This window comes from Papaver somniferum, chromosome 3 (assembly GCF_003573695.1).
Source record: "Papaver somniferum cultivar HN1 chromosome 3, ASM357369v1, whole genome shotgun sequence".
In the NCBI taxonomy this organism is placed as follows: Eukaryota; Viridiplantae; Streptophyta; class Magnoliopsida; order Ranunculales; family Papaveraceae; genus Papaver; species Papaver somniferum.
In genome coordinates, this window is record NC_039360.1 from 163,614,125 (window position 1) to 163,633,749 (window position 19,625).

The 19,625-nt window shown below is 36.7% G+C and overlaps 1 protein-coding gene across 2 annotated transcripts; it reads right to left on the minus strand.

The window, feature by feature from the left end:
* Positions 1-4,345: 4,345 nt before the first annotated feature.
* LOC113357925 (nitrogen regulatory protein P-II homolog) lies at positions 4,346-8,042 on the minus strand. Of its 2 annotated transcripts, none has more exons than XM_026601416.1 (9): positions 7,800-8,042; positions 7,675-7,720; positions 7,529-7,556; positions 5,953-6,040; positions 5,787-5,854; positions 5,524-5,593; positions 4,876-4,911; positions 4,666-4,754; positions 4,346-4,532 (listed from the first exon to the last, which is right to left on the minus strand). In XM_026601416.1, exons 1-8 carry the CDS (start codon positions 8,005-8,007, stop codon positions 4,684-4,686), a joined length of 615 nt encoding a protein of 204 aa, XP_026457201.1. In that variant the 5' UTR covers positions 8,008-8,042; the 3' UTR covers positions 4,346-4,532; positions 4,666-4,683. The 2 variants fall into 2 exon arrangements, with proteins under 2 accessions (XP_026457201.1, XP_026457200.1); XM_026601415.1 differs by having other exon boundaries at positions 4,346-4,587.
* Positions 8,043-19,625: the final 11,583 nt, after the last annotated feature.

A 19,625-nucleotide genomic window follows, 5' to 3' on the forward strand; every position in this document is an offset into this window, starting at 1 on the left:
TCGGATGTCACCAAAGGATTAGCTTTTTGACTTAATTAACCCGGTGAGATTGGGGTATACCCTATTTTAAAGGGACTCTTTTTAAGGATTTTATGGGGTCCTAATGGGTAAGTTACAAAACTACCCTTACCCTTTAAAAACCTATTACCCTAAATCAGTTTTAATCTTTTCATTTCATCTTCTTCTTCTCTTCTCTTCTTCTTCTCCTCCACAACCACACCGGCTCCATCACCCCACCACCATCAAAACTCGTCGATTAATTCATTGAAATCGTCGATTCGAAAACTCCGATTAATCTTCATCAACGGATCCATCACGGCGGAAGGGAACTCGTATGAAAGGCGCTAATCGAAAACCCAATGAGTATAACCCTGGAATTGCAAAACTAGTTCAAAAGAAAGTGAAGAAAAGAACTGTCGAAGAAGGAGAATTCGCAGCCGCTGAAACATAAAAAATGGTGCGCTTAAGAAAGTAAGGGCTTACTTAAACTCACTCTAGTACTTCGATTTCATATTTGCATATTAAATTAGGTCAGAAAAATCGAAATTATGAATTGGCAGTTGCGACGCCGGCAAGGTATTATGTTATATCGACCTTGCCGGCTTTTCATAGTTAGGGTTTCGCCGGCAAGCTCTTAGGTTGAATCTCTTGTCGGCTGTTTAATATATGTAACTTCTTCCACAGGGTCGGCAGGTTATTCAACCTATAACCTTGCCGGCGGCAGTTTTTGTTTAATGAAGCTAGCATGCTATTATTTTTTACCCTGCCGGCCTGTTATAACTTGTTTTGGAATCATTGATTCCTGATGCTTTGAATTTTTAAAAACCGTAACGGTGTTTGGATACAACCATGTCGGCTGTTTGTTGGCCGAAAATGTATGGGTAATGTACCTTGCCGACCTGTAATGTGGAAAATCTTTGTATCTCCTGTGTAGTATATTTTTTATAAGTTGGTAGGCTATTTGAATTCTACCTTGCCGACTGCTCTTTAGCCGGCATGTAATTTAGATATAGACCCTTCCGACCATTGTTCCGCTGGATAGGTTATATATGTCGACCCTGCCGACCTGTAATTTTTTTTTCCTTAATTGTTCTTGTTCAGGTTGGAAAAGGAAAAGAAGAAAGCTATGAAAGCTCTTAGTCCTCCTTCAAGACCTCCTCGTGTTGGTGATAAACTCTTGACTTCAACACATCGAGGGGCATATGTTGTGCCGGGAACGCTTTTGATTCGTGTACCGAATGATTCTTGACCACCATCGGAACCCAGTGATTCAGAAGAGACTCCAGATGAAGACCAATCAATTCCATATGGTAGAAGAGGTGATGATGATGATGTTGATGAAAGAACTCCGGCTGCTGGAGGAGGTAACAATGATGATGATGATGGTGATCAAGACATGCCTAATGTTGGAGGAGGTGATGATGATGATGATGGTGGTGATGGTAGTGATGGAGATAAAGGTAAGGAAATCAAAGAAGAAATTATTGAAGAGACAGTGGAAGAAGAAGAAGAAGAAGAAGAAGAAGTAGATGGAGAACAAACTCTAGCTATTGTTCAACAAACCGAAGGTTCAACTTCAAGTGAAACCAGAAAGAAGAAGAGGGTGATCACTAAACCAGCTAATTCCCACATGCCTCCCCCTCACTTGATGATTACACTGAAAAAAGGTGAGCGTCCAAGGGGGACCCCAAGAGATGGTGGAGAAGTTCTTTTTGGATACAAAGACTCTTGGGTATGTATGATCCATAATACTATCGTAAGTACTCTCAGTCCGTCTTTTTTCTTTATTCAAGTGTGTAACTATCTTGAATTTGCGTCAAGTGTTTTTTGGGGGATAACCAAAGTCGACAAGGCTATAATATTACAACCATACCGGCTAAACTCTGATCGACAAGGTAAGAAAGTTAATAAATGCCGACAACAAGGAAACCGGTAAGGTAATAAATCAATACCATGACGACTGCCTGCGCATTTATAACAGTCTCCTGTGTGTCAAAAATATTACAGTCGACATCTTCTTCATTTGTATACCATGTCGGCCGTAGAAAACCGGCACCTTCTTCAACCGTATACCTTGCCGGCGTAGAGTGGTCGGCATGATCTTCATTAGTCGACCCTGCCGACCTTTCATACTTTCATAACTGAAAGTGTGGATTTCTTCTTTGATTTTGAGTATGATTTCATACCACAAATTTGCAATCACCTTTTAAAAGTGTTTCGGTTGTGTGCTTCATTTTCGTTGCAAGAGATATTCTCAACAAAAAAAAAAATCTCATCAAAAATCATCCCACAAAAGTTCAATCAAAAACAAAATTTCATAACTTCAATTCCTAAGTTTTAATGTATTCAATCAATCTAAACTCAACTAATTAACCTAATCAGAATTTTTAGTGTTAATTAAACAAGGAAATATTAGCCATTTAGAAAATACAAGGTTAAGGGGTGGCTTGATTTTACTTCAAAATAACCAGATTTTGTCTTATTGGGTATACCCAATTAGTTTGTTTATACCCCTATCAAGTCAGGTTAATTAAGTTGAAAGAATCAAAAATTTAGTGGAAACTAAAAAGCAATTTGGACACATCTTAAAAAGTAACCTTTTGACTTAAGTACGTCAAAAAAGTCAGAAATTAGGTAGGGAATCAAATTACAAAATTACTCTTAAAGACAGAATTATTTTTTTTTATTGAGTAATATATTTTGGCTTCTAACTTCTAAGACCATTTTTTGATTCTGATCGCTAAACTTTTATCAATATTACATTGAAGCGAAATAAATTTGTTTTAGCTTCCGAAAAATTACCTCTCGTTTCTAGTGTCCAAACAAGCTATAAAATAAGAGACGGGTTAATGCACCCGGTTTACTATTATATGGTGTTGAAATTTGAATGCATCCTAAATTCCAAATTTAAAAAAAAAAAGAATACAAAATGAAAAAATGGAAAAATCATCAAAGATAGCTTTGAGATATGTTAAACAAAGTGATTCCAAGCAGTACAGTACTTGCAAACAAAACCACTAGAACGTTACATAAAAAAGAGAAAACCATCTTTACAAAAAGTTGTAACGGGCACACGAGATAGATTAGATGGAGTGAAGGAAAAGAGAAAGAAAGAGACAACAAAAACCAAACCACACAAAGAAGGAAGGAAGAAGAATGAAAAGAGCTCCAAAGGGTAATGGAAAGTTGGGAATGACAATGCATCATCATCTTTGTGTAAACACATAAACATCTGGATTTGGCTTGGGATGTCATCAACTGTGATGAACAGTAGGATCCAAAACTTTGTGTTTCCTCTTTGTTTTTTAATGTGTGAATGGGTCCAATTTTTTTGTTTGTTTTTGAGAGGGAGGGGGTTTCTCTTTACCTTTTCCATTTTTCATTCATAGGCAGTCTCTTTCATGCATGAAATGAACTGTTTCATACTTTGATTTCAAGTTTCTTGTATTTTTCTTTTATTCATGCCATTGTTGTTGCCATTCATCCTTGATCACAAGAGATTTATGGGCTCCTTGAGTGAATCACACTTATTATTATGCATGTTGTGTGGATCATCGAGCTGGTTCCAACACATCAAAAAAAAAAGTAAAACACAACATTTGGCTATCCATTTCGTATCGACAATATCGGTTCGGGACCCCTTTGGTTTGGATATGGGCAACTTTTCTTAGAGTTACCCCCTCTCAAGTTATGCAGCTACCATTGTCCGTGAGTATGGCCTTTGGTTAAACTGACTAGCGAAATCGATTTCCCTTTTAACAATAGCTAGGACACCTTTGTCCATTTGTATGTTGATAGTGGCACCCATTTCCATTTGGATATCGGCAACTTCATGGAGCAGCCCTCAATCATGCTGGGCTGGCATGAGTTAGCACTGACAGATGAGGACACCACTGTCCGTTTGACTTTCATTAAACTCTCTAACGATGCCGATCATGATATTAATATTGGCACCTCAGGACCTTTTCCATTTGGATATGGGAACATCATTGAACAGCCATCCAAGTTGCCCAGATTCAATCATGCTGGGTTCACATTAGCTACGGCTGATAGTTGAGGACACTTACGGCCTTAGTTAAACCGTCTAATGATATATCGAGACCCCTTTGAGTTTGAATAAAGGCAACTCAATGATGCAGACACTCAATTAACAAGGATTCAATCATGGTTGGTGGCTCGCCTAACCTGTGATTGACGGGTGAGGAAACAATTGTTACGTTCTACAGTTTTGGGCTTTAGTTAAACTAGAAACTAGTATGTCTAAGTGTAGGCCCAGTTTAGCCAGCATCACTCGATCACTCAGATCCCATTTTATTTGATCGATTATATTTCATAAAATTGCCAATTCAGAATGTTAAAAGAAGATTATGCATTCAAATATAAGACCGTCTTTATTTACAAAATCAAGTTTGTTCCGTTATTCTCTCTTACCTTAAAATGAAAATATTCATAATGCAGGTTGAAAACTTCACCCAAGAAAAGCGTACAGTTATTTCCATGTTGAGATAGAGGCGACTGCTACTGTTAACGTTCTACATTTTTACCCAACACAAAAACAACTGATGTTACTTTTTGGCTAAGTGCAATCTGCAATTCAAGACGCAGAGGATTATAAGAAGGTTGTGTGGCAATGCTAAATCAAGTAAGGATCAGACGTAGTCTTACTCATTTTTGGGTTACAGCTCAAACTTTAATTGTAGAGGTCATATCAGAGCGTCCACCAGTCATTCTCTCGGCCTTTTCTCCACGCTCCCCTGTTAATTGCATATTGTAGTTATGATTAGTTACATAGTTACCAAGCTTGAGAATAGTACAGCAAATAGCTTGAAACGGAGTTGACCAGCTAACTGATAAAGAGGGATAAAAAAATCATACCTGTACGAACTCGTATTATATCTGAAACAGGAGTCACTGCACACACAGTAAAGTTATCTCAAAATGAATATCTCAACTTCGTAGGCCTTAGTACAATCAAGCTCTAACCCATGCAAAGTATTTTGGGAAATTGATATTGGCTAACTAGATTATGGCTCTGCGTGGCTTTGTTTACTGGTATGGAAACTAGAATATAAAATACAAGGAGGAAATGCAGCGGTTAAAGATTATCCTCGAGGACACGTCGTTTGGATGCGTTTCTCATGTTTTTAACTTCTTTACGTTTTCGGATATATTTGACCTGAAATGAGACTAGAGGTCACGTTTTACATATTCGCTGGAGACTGAAAGGTCATACAAGGAAACAATGTGCTAGGTACGGCACGTCTCATTCATTATTTTTGCCGTTGCACTTCCTACTTTATATATCTCTAAACTAAAATGGTGATGGAGTGACTAACTTCAAGGTTTCTTTATATATTCATATATATCATATGAATAACTTCAACTTTTTCCAAACAAATTCTATTCATTTAGTCTGTAATCGAAAAAAGATGTTGCATGGTGCAGTTTAAGAAACCTCATTAGCCATTATAGAACTACCACATAAAGAAAATTAATTCACAGGAAAAGAACTTAAAGTCTTACAAAAGATCTTGCCATCACCAATCTCTCCAGTTCTTGCTTCCTCGATTATCTTGGCAATTACTTCCTCAACCTGGAAGATACCAATGAGAGAAATCACTTATTAGTGATGGACTCATAACGTACATGCCATTGAACCGATTGCCAAAAATGTCTACCGATAGAAATCTCATCTTTGATTCTCTTTCATACAAGAAACTTTTACTTGAATGACTTCAGTTCTTCTTAATCGCTTTTTTTCTTTTTTAATTTGGGAGTGATATTACCTGGTCTTTGCTGACTACAGTCTCCAGTTTAACTTTTGCTACGAAATTGTCTTCAGAAAATTCAGAGCCTATAAAAATTGCCAAAGATATGTAAATATTACAGAAGCACCATTATGAACAAGTTGCTGAGTAAAGTCTAAATGAAGTTTTGAACTCGATAAATTACCAGCATGTCTCTCTGTAGACCCACCCTGAGCACCAAAGCCTCGCACGTCAGAAATTGTAACACCACGAATTCCCATTTTCAGCAGAACCTTCATTTATCACAACACAGAGATTCTGAATGTTAATTTGAACTACTGTTACTATTTCGAAACATTACTCGTAGTAATTTATGAGAGAAACATACGAGATTCGCTATTGTAAATGTAGCAATAAATAAACATGCTGCAAATTATATCAGGCAGGAAAAACAATTTTGATCAAATTGACTCAACATACTATCACTTTTTATAACAAATATACTACGGTATGGGATTCTTCTATGAGAGAACTGAGGGCATCGTGACAATATTAAATCTCTACAAAAATTGTCCCAGATGTCCGGATTTTCCTTAAAAGAACCATACTACCTGGCATATGGAAAAATTCTACAACTGATATACTGGGAAGAATTCTGTTGAATTCTATCCCGCAATACAGATTCTTCCCGACACATCAGCCATAAATGTCTTGCAAAGTCCACGCACTATGATAGATAAGACTAGTGATATCATGCACTCGAGTGTACAATGAACACGCACCTTTAAACCGCCAAATTTGTATTATAAAGATGCACATAAATGGATGTGAATCTAGTGGCTAAGAAGTGCATGCTCATTATGTTGTCATGCATCGAGTGCGTGATAACAGGACTCCTATGGTATTTCCATGGAAAAATTCACACACTAAATGTTTGATTAAGCAATTATCCTATCCAGAAATTACGTGTCACAACATCATTAAAAGCAGATAAATTTAAACATCTATTCCCATATGGACAGTCCTTTTCCTGGATTCCTAAATCATTGTTTTTCTATCAAATGACTCAATATTCTATCATTTCTCAAAACAAGCACTATGACATGGATGTCTTCCATCCCAAGGTGTTTTTCATGAAAAAGCAACCACTATGGTTCTTTTTCACCTTAAGCAAACTCTTTTTTCCAACATATGCTGCACACATCTTAGAACATTGCAGGGAACATTTCTATGTGGACAATGATGGATGCTGAAGTAGCTTTAATCCCTTTATTTTTTTTTTAGAACATACTTTTAAGATAATTGGTCATGAATGTCTGGTTAAGCAATTGTCCTACATCCGTTCACAGCATCAATAAAAGTAAACGAATCTAAACATAAGTCCACATCCATACAGTCTTTGGCTTGATGGAATTGTTCCTACAATGTCGCGCAAAGTGTTACTTCTGTGGTGCAAAACATCCATAGAAGTCGATTTTTCATGGAACAGACCTTAGATATGAAAGATTTCCTTGCCATAGTGCTTGCTCTAAGTTCCTGTCTCCCAAAACAAACAACCCTATTCCTTAAAGCGAACGATAAGCTTTTGCATGTACTGCATTTGACTCATGGTAAACAATCCTTTCAACATACTTACTAGCACAAATATTTGTCACCATTTATAATAACATATCCATCGAATTGCAAGGATATTGGGCGAAAATAGGAAATGCATTATGCTTCTTTTTAAATGTCATGAAATTTCTACTTATAAATTAAAACATCAAGTAGAGATGTCTTACCGAAGAGACCTGTGCAACTCTCCATGGCCTTGAATCACATCACAAAGACAAAAACCATATACATAAATAAGACAAATCTCTATCAAAAAGTCAAAAAATCCTTCAAAAATTTAGAAAGAAAAAAGAAGAAGAAAATCTCAATTCACCTTAGAATCGCTTCAATCTTGTAAAATTTGGAGTCTGGCATGTAATCTGATAACAACCCACCATACGAATCAGCAACATAAGACAAACCCATAATTTAATTCAACAAAAAATCAAGATCCAATACCTGGGGTGGTTTGTGCTTTTACAACAGGAACAATAGATGCATTTCTGAATCGATTTAAGCTCAAATTGAAGTGAGAAACTTGAGATTTTCTGGATTTGAAATGGGTCGATTGTGGATCAATAAGGTGTGAAGTGTTTAGAGGAGAGTACAAGGAATTATGATGAAGAACTCTTGGTGATGTTGAGATTGTCATTGTGTTTGTCGCCATTTTTGGGAAACAGGGAAGAAGAGTAAGTGTACTGTACGTGCCCTATTGTCTTTTATATACCAATGAAAAAGAGTTTTTACTTACACTTCTGTTACACCGACTTACGGAAAAGCAGCGTTGCGTAGCGTGGGGAGGAAACAACTTATTAGGAACATGTCCAGATTTGGATATACCCTGCCAATTTGAGGTATTGCCCAGATTAATTGGCGTATTCAAAATTTAAACCCATCTAAAATTGTTCGTTTAAGATGGTTCGTTTAAGAGTATCTAAAAGATGTTAAAGACCAAATTGTCCTGACTATTAAGACATCAATTTAGTTTGATTGAAATCGTAAAACTTAAACCAACCCATCAATTTCAAGATCATCTTTAAAACAACTTTATGTGATAAAATTAAAATAGGAAAGGAAAAGAAAAATCAAATCAAAAGAAAAAATCAAAACGAAAATGGAATTTGGTTGTATGGGGATATGAGATAGGGTACGATTTTGTACCCAATCTCAAACTGGGTACCTAATATATACTCGATTTGAGATTGGTACAAAATCACACCTAATCTTATATCTCGTATGATTCCAAATTGATATGAACAACCATCAGGGTATGTCTTCATCCACCTTGACGACTAGTGTAAGTCGTTTTCTTTATAGGTTGAGTATCGTGACGACGTTTCATCTCTGAAGTAACATACAAGGTCGTCATGGTATTCATCCTTATACCTAGCCGACTAATGTTGTAGTAGCTAAGGTCGTCATGTTTTGAAAACTTGAACCTTGGCTACTGATAATTACTGTAAGATTGTTTCTCTGTATACATTTTTGATATTAGTCGGCATGGTTGTTTTATCTGTAACAGTGATGACCATTTTTATAAGATTTTTAGTCGTTAGTGTTGGGAATTAATCTCAACCTTAATGAATATAGTTTAGTCAGAGGGTTATGGAATTAATACCTTGCCGATTAATCATGTGTTTGTAACACCTTTCTCTATATGTAAAAACTCATTTAGTCGGCATTATTGTTTATTACTAACATGCCGACTATTGATGGACGTTATCTTCCACATTTGTCGACCTTGCCGACTTTTCATACTTTCATATCTGAAAGTGTTGATTATTTTTGTAATTTTGAGAATGAATTCATTAAAATGTTTGTAATCCCCCTTTTTAGAAGTGTTTGGCTAATGAGATATTAAAAAAAGCAATTCTCTCTCCAGGGCAGAGCTTTTTTTTGACTATATTCTGGCGATTTTGACTTTTCTAGGGTATTAGAATTTTCAAATTGTGTTCTCGATTTGGATGTAGGATTATCGATCAATCATGTTTTGGTGTGATGGATAATCTCCCCATCTTCTCTTGGTTTGCTTCTCGAGCTGTTTGCGATTGATTTTTGTTATCTTTTCGGAAATCTGGTAAGCGCTATTTTCAATTTTTTTTCTTCCCTATTTTCATATTTGATAGTCTTATTTTGATTCTGTTTGTTGTAATCCCTCAATCTTCTTCTTTTTCCTTGTTTTCATTCAGCTTGTGCTTGGGTTTTGAACAATCAGCATCTTTTCACTTTGTTTTTCTTCAATTCCCCCTTTTTTTCCTTGTATTTTCTCTCTATCCCTCTATGTTCTTATCTTTTTTCTTTTATCTTATTTTGTTTTATTCTCTTGTTGCTTCCTGAGTGGCTGTTTTCCCAAAATTGTTCCATTAATCTATACAGTTTTCTTGTTTAAAAAAAAAAACCATGTAGTTTTTACTCTTGCCTCGATGGTTTAATATCTTATACTAGCTTTGTTCGTAGCATGAGTGAGACATGTGCTATGATAATGGTTAATTCTACCTATAAAAGGGTAGTTTCTCTAGCTTATTTAGATGCTCTTCCCACTCCTTATCTCAAAGGGGATTTTCCAGCTATTAGACTCACTAATGGTATGTATTCAAAAGTCTTATCCCAATGGGATTTTAGTCTCATTGGTATGCTTAATTTAAGTAAGGTCAAGCTAGAAGAAGCTAAAGTTCAATTGTTGAAGCAATGGAAAGTTGAAGGTCCAGTGAAGCTCATCCCAATTGAAAAAGTTTTTTTTGTTATCAAGATAGATAATGAAATGGATAAGACTAGGATTTGGGAAGGAGAATCATGGAAATTTGATAATCATGTTTTGCAAGTGAGGGATTGGGAGGAGAAATACAATCCAGAAAATCAGAGTACTTCGTTAGCAAAGGTTTGGATTAAGTTTCCGGGGCTAAGATTGGAATATTGGACAGAGGATACCATATTGGCGTTGGCCAAAGATTTTGGGAAGCCTATCCAGGTAGATAACACCACTCTTGCTATGGATTATGGGTTTTTTTTCTAGTGTTCTAGTAGAAGTTGATTTCGCTAAGAAGATCTCGGATCTTGTTTGGGTTGGTGAAGGAGGTGATGGTAGTGAAGAAGGCTTTTGGAAATATGCAGAGATTACAAAATCCCCTAAATTTTGTTTACATTACAAAATAGTTGGACATTTGGTTGCAGAATGTAGAGCAATGTTAGAGAAAGTGTCAACAGACATTGAGGATATTGTTGCTACATTTAAGGTTATGAAGAAAAGAAACACTTTCTCTTCAGGAAACTCAAGATGGCATCGCAGTTATCAATGTTGAACCTTTTGCGGAAGGTGCAAGCACATCATGTATTGATCCCTCTATTCCCCCTGGATTTGAAACTCATAATAGGTTTCATGGAATCGAAGAAGAAGAGGAGGTTCCCACTTCTCAATCAGCTTTAGGAGATTCAAAGATGAGCATCACAAAGTCGTCTTCATCCATGCCAACTTTAAGAGCTAATAAGAAATTGAGTTTCAAATCCAAAGTAACAGGTATGTTCCCAAGTGGTTCTCATAGTACAAAAAACAAAAACATTTCAAAATCTAAAGTTCCTGACAAGGTTTCCGCAAACAAACTTTTGGAGTATGGTTCTCATGGGGTTTAGAGTTCCCCCCTTTAAAGAACGATCGTGAAGAAATGTTTCGTCATCTCGCGAAAAATCATGATGGGTTAGTTATAGTGGATGTTGACGAGTCTACTAATTGATAGTAGATAATTGTTTTCATTTTGGTTTTCAAGTTGTGTTTTGATGTTCAAGTACCTCAAGTTGTGTCTTCTTCGGTTGATTCTTCTCTTTGTGTACTTAGAATATTTGTTGTTTTAGCTTTTGTGTTTGTTTTTTTCTTCTTTGGACTTTTCCCTCTCATTCGATTGTAATTGGTTAATTCTTCTTTTTGTGTACTTAGAATATTTGTGGCTTTAGATTTTGTTTTGTTTTTTCTTCTTTGGGCGTTTCGCTCTCATTCGGTTGTAATTTCTTGCACACGGCTTGTGTGCCTTTGAATCTAATTCTCTTTGATCGATCCAAAAAAAAAAGTGTTTAGCTAGTGTCGTTTCATTTCTATTAAAAATAATATTCTCAAAACGAAAAAAAAATATATCAAAAATCTTCGGACGATTTCAAATAGTACTTCTATTGCTTTCTCTTCTTTGCTTGATCAAATGAGCTGAAACTACATATTTGGATGTGTGCTTTTATATATACAGATAACGCGTGAGGCTACGATATTGCTATGAGGGCGCAATATTTATTAGAGCAACTGCAGTCATACGACTATAACCAAAGATTAAATACAAAATAAAAACTAAAAAAATGGGTTTAGTCAGTGATGAGACGTTACGTTGCTGGAGTAAATTTGGTGGAGCGGATGTATAAGAGTTCGTCTGATATGGGGCATAGCTATTATTTGCGCTCGGGTGGGACGTAACTTTAATTTACGCCTGATGTCGGGCGTAGCCTAAAATTGTGTTTGGTGTGGGGCGTAATATATAAAACCGCCCGATGGAGAGGCGTAACTTGAAACTACGCCTGATGGGGCACAATTAATAACTACGCCTGATGGGGCGTAACACTGAACTACGCTCAATGGGACGTGAATTGCAATTACGCCTGATGAGAGTTAAGGTTTTGTAAATTGCATTCATGCTAAAACCAAAGGAAAAGAATGCCAAGCAGAAATATATTATATCCACGCAGCTATGACTCAAACCCAAGATAATGCAATACACACCGACACAATACGATGATAAACTAACTAAACTAAACCTAATTACTTGATCACTGTGATAGACGCATTTATGTGTCTATTTTGTTCTCAATTTTCTGTATTGTTAAACTCAATTAAGTACTTATTGTGTTATTTTGTGTTCTTGTAGAAAATTTTAGAGAAATAAGCCCTTGCGGCGAAATGGGCTCAAAAAGTAGTGTTTTACACCCCGGAGAAAATTACTAAAGGCACCCCAGAAATGCACCGGAAACGTCCCAGAAATGTCCCGGAGGAACTCAGAAAAATTACTATTTCCACCCCAGTTGATATTCGCACCCCAGCACTCTGGATAAGGGGCACCTTCTTCAACAATTTGAATTTATGTTTTTGGCGGAAGATGAAGTTTTCAACTGGAAGAATTTCGATCACAAAAATGAAGGGGTTATGGGTCGATTCAATGGCTGAAATTTGGTATAGAGATGTGATATGGCATAAGGAACACATAATGGGTGGTGGTTTCGGTCAATTTTGGCTAGAATTCTTGTTTCGATTCACAGGCCCAAAACAGAGCTACACGTACTGAACACGAGTCCTGTTGTGTTTCTGCTGAGCATGGCGAGGCTTGGAGGCGTAGGAAGAGTCCTGAGGCATGTAGAAGCTAATTTGAATCGTGCTGGACCAAAGTTAACGTCTGCATGAGCTAAAAATGGAAATTATCGGTTTTTCTGGCAGCAAAGAATAAACGGATTAATGGAAGATTATACGCTGTTATGGTCGAATATTGAGGATCAAAAAAACTATAATTACATGTCTAAGAAGTGTAGAAGCGGATTGAGAGTTAGGGGTTAGAATAGAGCGTAGAAAAGGAAGTTGCAGAGCTTGTCTCTGCTGCTGCCATTAAAGAAGAGAACGAAGAACAATAGACTACCCAAAACCGTCGTTTGTCAACAGTGGAAACGACTAATCATTGTGGGTAGTTTCCTGAATATAACTGCACCTCTCAAGTATCGTTCTTTGTAACGGTGTTTGCATAATTATAAACGTTGCAAACACCCGATTTTCATTATTTTCTCCTTTTTATCATTTGTACACCTTTTTGAGCAATGAAAAATTCTTTTGAGCGTGTTTCCAATATTCTGAGCTAGAACCCATCACTGGGACAACGGAGGAAGCAACTTTTCATGATTGTGGTAAATGAATTAATTCTTTATATGACTTTTTGCATAGGTTTAATTTTTTAATGATTTCTGTTAATTATTTGTTATTTTGTCTGATGTCGCATGCTTAATTATTATTATTTTTTTTTTAGATATTTATTTTTATTATTATTAATTATTTTTTTTAGAAACTGTAATTAAGGTTTTTATTTTTGTAATCTTTTATTTTTGGACATTTTTTTTCCGGACATTGAACGTTGGACATTATTTTTAAAACCCTACGGAAGGGTTATAAATTTAAAAAAAGAAAAAAAAATTAAATACAAACTGCTTGCAGGGAAGGACGACGATTACTATATCGTCTCGGCCCCTCGGGTTCGCACACTGACACTGGAGTCAGTGGCCCGAGTCGACTACAACGGTTCTTCGCCCGTCTGGTCCGGGAGGTAAACTTCTAAACACCCGCGAATCTCCTGCAAGAGGGTTTACTGTTTTCCTTAAGGTGTATATATGCTGAGGAATTGAAAACGGCTGTTTTAAACTCCTAGTAAAGGGCAAGTCCTGGCCAATACAAGATAAAGGTTCGGATTTCATCACCGTTCTCTTCTTGCCCGCCTTAGGAAAACGAAACCAAACGCGATCCTAAGCCTAAAATTTTGAATAGAACGAGACCTATAGGGTAACGAGCTTAATAGGAAACTCGTTCGAAAAATATTGGTTGCTCTTTAAGCACACTTCAAAGTTCATGATGTTTTCTGTGAGTTGAATGCGTGACTGCGCCGCCTTCTAATGCGGTGAGGCCTTGGGTATCAAAGCTCTACTAAGCTTCCCTCGCCTCTATTCAACTTACTTTGACTCGGATTGATTCCAGAGGGGTTTGCTCAAATTGCAACGAATTCCCTTTCAAAAGATAGAAGCTGGTCTAGAAACAATCTAAGTCGAGCTATCATGCTTTTTGTTTGCTAGAATTTATAGGTTTGATTTGGTCGAGTCAGCCTTGTTTTTGATCGTGTAGAATTCCTCTGTAGTTTGTGTTTCCTCGGTGATGAATCCTTTTCAGGAGACGCCACCTGAGATGACCTTACGAGAATATATGAGTAGAAATTCTCGTTATCAAGAGACGTCTTCGAAAATGACTCTTGGTGAATATATGCAAGGGAAACGACATTGGGATGTTCCAACGGTTAGTAATGAATCACTTCTAACGATCTACGAGAAGTATTATAAAAATAGACCGCCTAGTTTGGAACAAAGATTGAGAATTATTGAATGTCAAAAATTATATTATGATGATGAAGATAGTGCTGATAGTGATCAGGAATTTGTTACCCTTGAGCCTTATAATGATTATATTATTTCTGGTTCAGATCCAAATAATTTTAACAATTATTCATCTATTCAAAAGGACGAGGATTTGACTTGAGATATCCCCGTTTTAGACGATGTAGTATGTCCTGACTACGAAGCTGAAAGTGGTTTAGAGAAACGGGTTTATTCCGAAAATGTTGTTTTAGAGTCTAGCGACTTAGAAACAATAGTCTTAGACGAAGAAGATAGACCCGTAAAGATGAGTAAAGATGCACTACCTGATAATAACTTAGAAGAATCTCTTGAATATTTTAAGGACTCTGAAGATACAGAAATTCAAGAAATAATTAGAGGTCTATCTAGAGACACTGAAAACTCTAAGTTTGGGGGTGATTATCACTTCCCTAGTGCCTTACCTTTAACTCTCAGAAAGTCCCCACACTTAGGACTTGATATCTCTGCCTCGACTATTTTACAAGATTACCTTCATACTCGTTTTCCCGAACCTCATGATGTCCAGGAAGAATTTCTGTCGCTAGAAACCCATCCTCTGGTTGATGTGGTTTGCCCAGGATATGATACCTAGGTTGACTTTGTTTTCCCACCAAATAGTTTTTTTTCCAATTGTGGGAACGTATAGATCTCAAATGTGTCACTTATTAAGTTCTGAGACGAATCCTAAGTACTTTAGGTTAATAGAATCGACACATTTTCTTAAGAATGACCACTACTCTCACTGTGGTCAACTATGTAAGTCATATCTAATTGACTTAGAGGATCCTCAATTATTTAGGTTATTACTTCGTGATTCTAAGTTCTTATTTGAGTTTATATAGACTCTAGGACCTAATGATTCGGATCCCATCTATGAAGAAACGCAGCCAATGAAAATATTCTATTTAGACCCTTTCATAGAACCTGAACCTGAACCACAATTAGCGATAGTTATCAGGAAACTAGGTAAGGGCATGCTAGTCTTGTTCATTTCGTTGGTTCACTGCAGTTTCCTTTTGTCAGCTATTTTTGGTTTTAAAGACCCACAGTTATTCCGGCTACTGTTATACGGTTCGAGTTGACTAAACCTTTCCTACGTCTGGCTGAAGACTTTAAACTTAGCACTTCTTGGGAGGTAACCCAATCTCATGCAACACGGTAATATCCTTCCTTAACTCTTTTTGCTTCAAATGGTAACAATTTCTCCTTGTTCATGCTTTTAATTTCATCTTTAGAACATTGAGGACAATGTTAGATTTAAGTTTGGGGGTATGGGAGAAAATTTTTAAGTTGCAATAAATAAACTCCAGAGCCTAGAAATCTATACTTATTGAGGTAGGCACTAACCAATCTAAGTGGATGGAAACATCTTGGTTTTAGGAGTTGAGGAACCAATCTGACTATATGGAAACATCTATAGAGTCTATTCATAAAAGCACAGAGCTCAGGTGTTAGAAATAACATGATAGTTTCGCCATATCTCGTTGAGTCCTTTTCATTTCTGTTTCTATTTTATTTCATTTTTAAACTATGTTTCTCTAGGTGATTAGGTGGGGCTCACGGTTCAAGTTGTTACCACTACTAGGGTAAAATAGAGTGACTGAGAATTGGAAGAAAAAAAAGGGCTATGAAAAAGTTATAAAAAAAAAAAGAAAAAAGAAAAAAATTAGACCAGACCATTTGACCAAACGGAATAAAATTCAATAAAGTCGACCATTGGAACCCTTGTGTATGCTAGTTGTGTTGACCTAGAGTTAGGATTATCGAACATTGATTCCCTTGTATATGCCAGTGATTTGATATTGTCAGACTATCTCAGTCATTTAGGATAGATTTATTTTGGCAGTCGCCTTCAGACAGATATGAGAAACATCGTTCACCTAGTTAACATCAAAACCATCTATGTTTTTTCTATATCCATCTATTTTTCTATCCATATGATTAGTATGACTCCGAGTATGATGTCCATCGTGAAACTATCTTAGTAGAGCTCTGTCACTTATATGAATTTTAGTATGCTTGAGTGAAAACTCGTGTACAGTAATTGGAATTTCGCATCAGGGTACTTCCTCCTGTAATTAATAAGTATGCCAACCAAGGAGGTTCTTTAGTGCTTTCCAAGATTTTGCGTAGATAGTTAGGGTCTGGAGTAAAGGTTTTGTGGGTACACCTCTGGTAAACCCTCCGGAGACAACACTCCGCCACTAGGTCCATCTAGGGGTTCAAATGATTTTCCTTTTAGAATAAATTTGCTCGAGGACTAGCAAATAATAAGTTTGGGGGTATTTGATAGACGCATTTATGTGTCTATTTTGTTCTCAATTTTCTGTATTGTTAGAATCAATTAAGTACTGATTGTGTTATTTTGTGTTCTTGTAGGAAATTTTAGAGAAATAAGCCCTTGCAGCGCGAAATGGGCTCAAAAAGTAGTGTTTTACACCCCGGAGAAAATTACTAAAGGCACCCCATAAATGCACCGGAAACGTCCCAGAAATGTCCCGGAGGAACTCAGAAAAATTACTATTTCCACCCCAATTGATATTCGCACCCCAGCACTCTGGATAAGGGGCACCTTTTTCAACAATTTGAATATATGTTTTTGGCGGGAGATGAAGTTTTCAACTGGCAGAATTTCGATCACAAAAATGAAGGGGTTATGGGTCAATTCAATGGCTGAAATTTGGTAGAGAGATGTGATATGGCATAAGGAACACATAATGGGTGGTGGTTTCGGTCAATTTTGGCTAGAATTCTTGTTTCGATTCACAGGCCCAAAACCGAGCTACACGTACTGAACACGAGTCTTGTTGAGTTTCTACTGAGCATGGCGAGGCTTGGAGGCGTAGGAAGAGTCCTGAGGCATGTAGAAGCTAATTTGAATCGCGCTGGACCAAAGTTAACGTGTGCATGAGCTAAAAATGGAAATTATCGGTTTTTATGGCAGTAAAGAATAAACGGATTAATGGAAGATTATACGCTGTTATGGTCGAAGATTGGGGCTCAAAAACACTATAAATACATGTCTAAGAAGTGTAGAAGCGGATGGAGAGTTAGGGGTTAGAATAGAGCGTAGAAAAGGAAGTTGAAGAGCTTGTCTCTGCTGCTGCCATTAAAGGAGAGAACGAAGAACAATAGACTACCCAAAACCGTCGTTTGTCAACAGTGGAAACGACTAATCATTGTGGGTCGTAGTTTCCTGAATATAACTGCACCTCTCAAGTATCGTTCTTTGTAACGGTGTTTGCACAATTATAAACGTTGCAAACACCCGATTTTCATTATTTTCTCCTTTTTATCATTTGTACACCTTTTTGAACAATGAAAAATTCTTTTGAGCGTGTTTCCAATATTTTGAGCTAGAACCCATCACTGGGACAACGGAGGAAGCAACTTTTCATGACTGTGGTAAATGAATTAATTCTTTATATGACTTTTTGCATAAGTTTAATTTTTTAATGATTTCTATTAATTATTTGTTATTTTGTCTGATGTCGCATGCTTAATTATTATTATTATTTTTTTTAGATATTTTTTTTTTATTACTATTAATTATTTTTTTAGAAACTGTAATTAAGGTTTTTATTTTTGTCATCTTTTATTTTTGGACATTTTTTTTTCCGGACATTGAACGTTGGACATTATTTTGAAAACCCTACGGAAGGGTTATAAATTTAAAAAAAGAAAAAAAAATTAAATACAAACTGCTTGCAGGGAAGGACGACGATTACTATATCGTCTCGGCCCCTCGGGTTCGCACACTGACACCGGAGTCAGTGGCCCGAGTCGACTACAGCGGTTCTTCGCCCGTCTGGTACGGGAGGTAAACTTCTAAACACCCGCGAATCTCCTGCAAGCGGGTTTACTGTTTGCCTTAAGGTGAATATATGCTGAGGACTTGAATACGGCTGTTTTAAACTCCTAGTAAAGGGCAAGTCCTGGCCAATACAAGATAAGGGTTCGGATTTCATCATCGTTCTCTTCTTGCCCGCCTTAGGAAAACGAAACCAAACGCGATCCTAAGCCTAAAATTTTGAATAGAACGAGACCTATAGGGTAACGAGCTTAATAGGAAACTCGTTCGAAAAATATTGGTTGCTCTTTAAGCACACTTCAAAGTTCATGATGGTTTCTGTGAGTTGAATGCGAGACTGCGCCGCCTTCTAATGCGGTGAGGCCTTGGGTATCAAAGCTCTACTAAGCTTCCCTCACCTCTATTCAACTTACTTTGACTCGGATTGATTCCAGAGGGGTTTGCTCAAATTGCAACGAATTCCCTTTTTAAAGATAGAAGCTGGTCTAGAAACAATCTAAGTCGAGCCATCATGCTTTTTGTTTGCTAGAATTTATAGGTTTGATTTGGTCGAGTCAGCCTTGTTTTTGATCGTGTAGAATTCCTCTGTAGTTTGTGTTTCCTCGGTGATGAATCCTTTTCAGGAGACGCCACCTGAGATGACCTTACGAGAATATATGAGTAGAAATTCTCGTTATCAAGAGACGTCTTCGAAAATGACTCTTGGTGAATATATGCAAGGGAAACGACATTGGGATGTTCCAACGGTTAGTAATGAATCACTTCTAACGATCTACGAGAAGTATTATAAAAATAGACCGCCTAGTTTGGAACAAAGATTGAGAATTATTGAATGTCAAAAATTATATTATGATGATGAAGATAGTGCTGATAGTGATCAGGAATTTGTTACCCTTGAGCCTTATAATGATTATATTATTTCTGGTTTAGATCCTAATAATTTTAACAATTATTCATCTATTCAAAAGGACGAGGATTTGACTAGAGATATCCCCGTTTTAGACGATGTAGTATGTCCTGACTACGAAGCTGAAAGTGGTTTAGAGAAACGGGTTTATTCCGAAAATGTTGTTTTATAGTCTAGCGACTTAGAAACAATAGTCTTAGACGAAGAAGATAGACCCGTAAAGATGAGTAAAGATGCACTACCTGATAATAACTTAGAATAATCTCTTGAATATTTTAAGGACTCTGAAGATACAGAAATTCAAGAAATAATTAGAGGTCTATCTAGAGACACTGAAAAACTCTAAGTTTGGGGGTGATTATCACTTCCCTAGTGCCTT

Coding starts and splice junctions, on each gene's coding strand:
- LOC113357925 (XM_026601416.1), bottom strand. CDS start 8,007: ATGGCGACAAACACAATGACAATCTCAACATCACCAAGAGTTCTTCAT. Junction 6,041..7,528: donor GAGTTGCACAGGTCTCTTCG/GTAAGACATCTC, acceptor TGATAAATGAAG/GTTCTGCTGAAAATGGGAAT. Junction 5,855..5,952: donor GTCTACAGAGAGACATGCTG/GTAATTTATCGA, acceptor CAATTTTTATAG/GCTCTGAATTTTCTGAAGAC.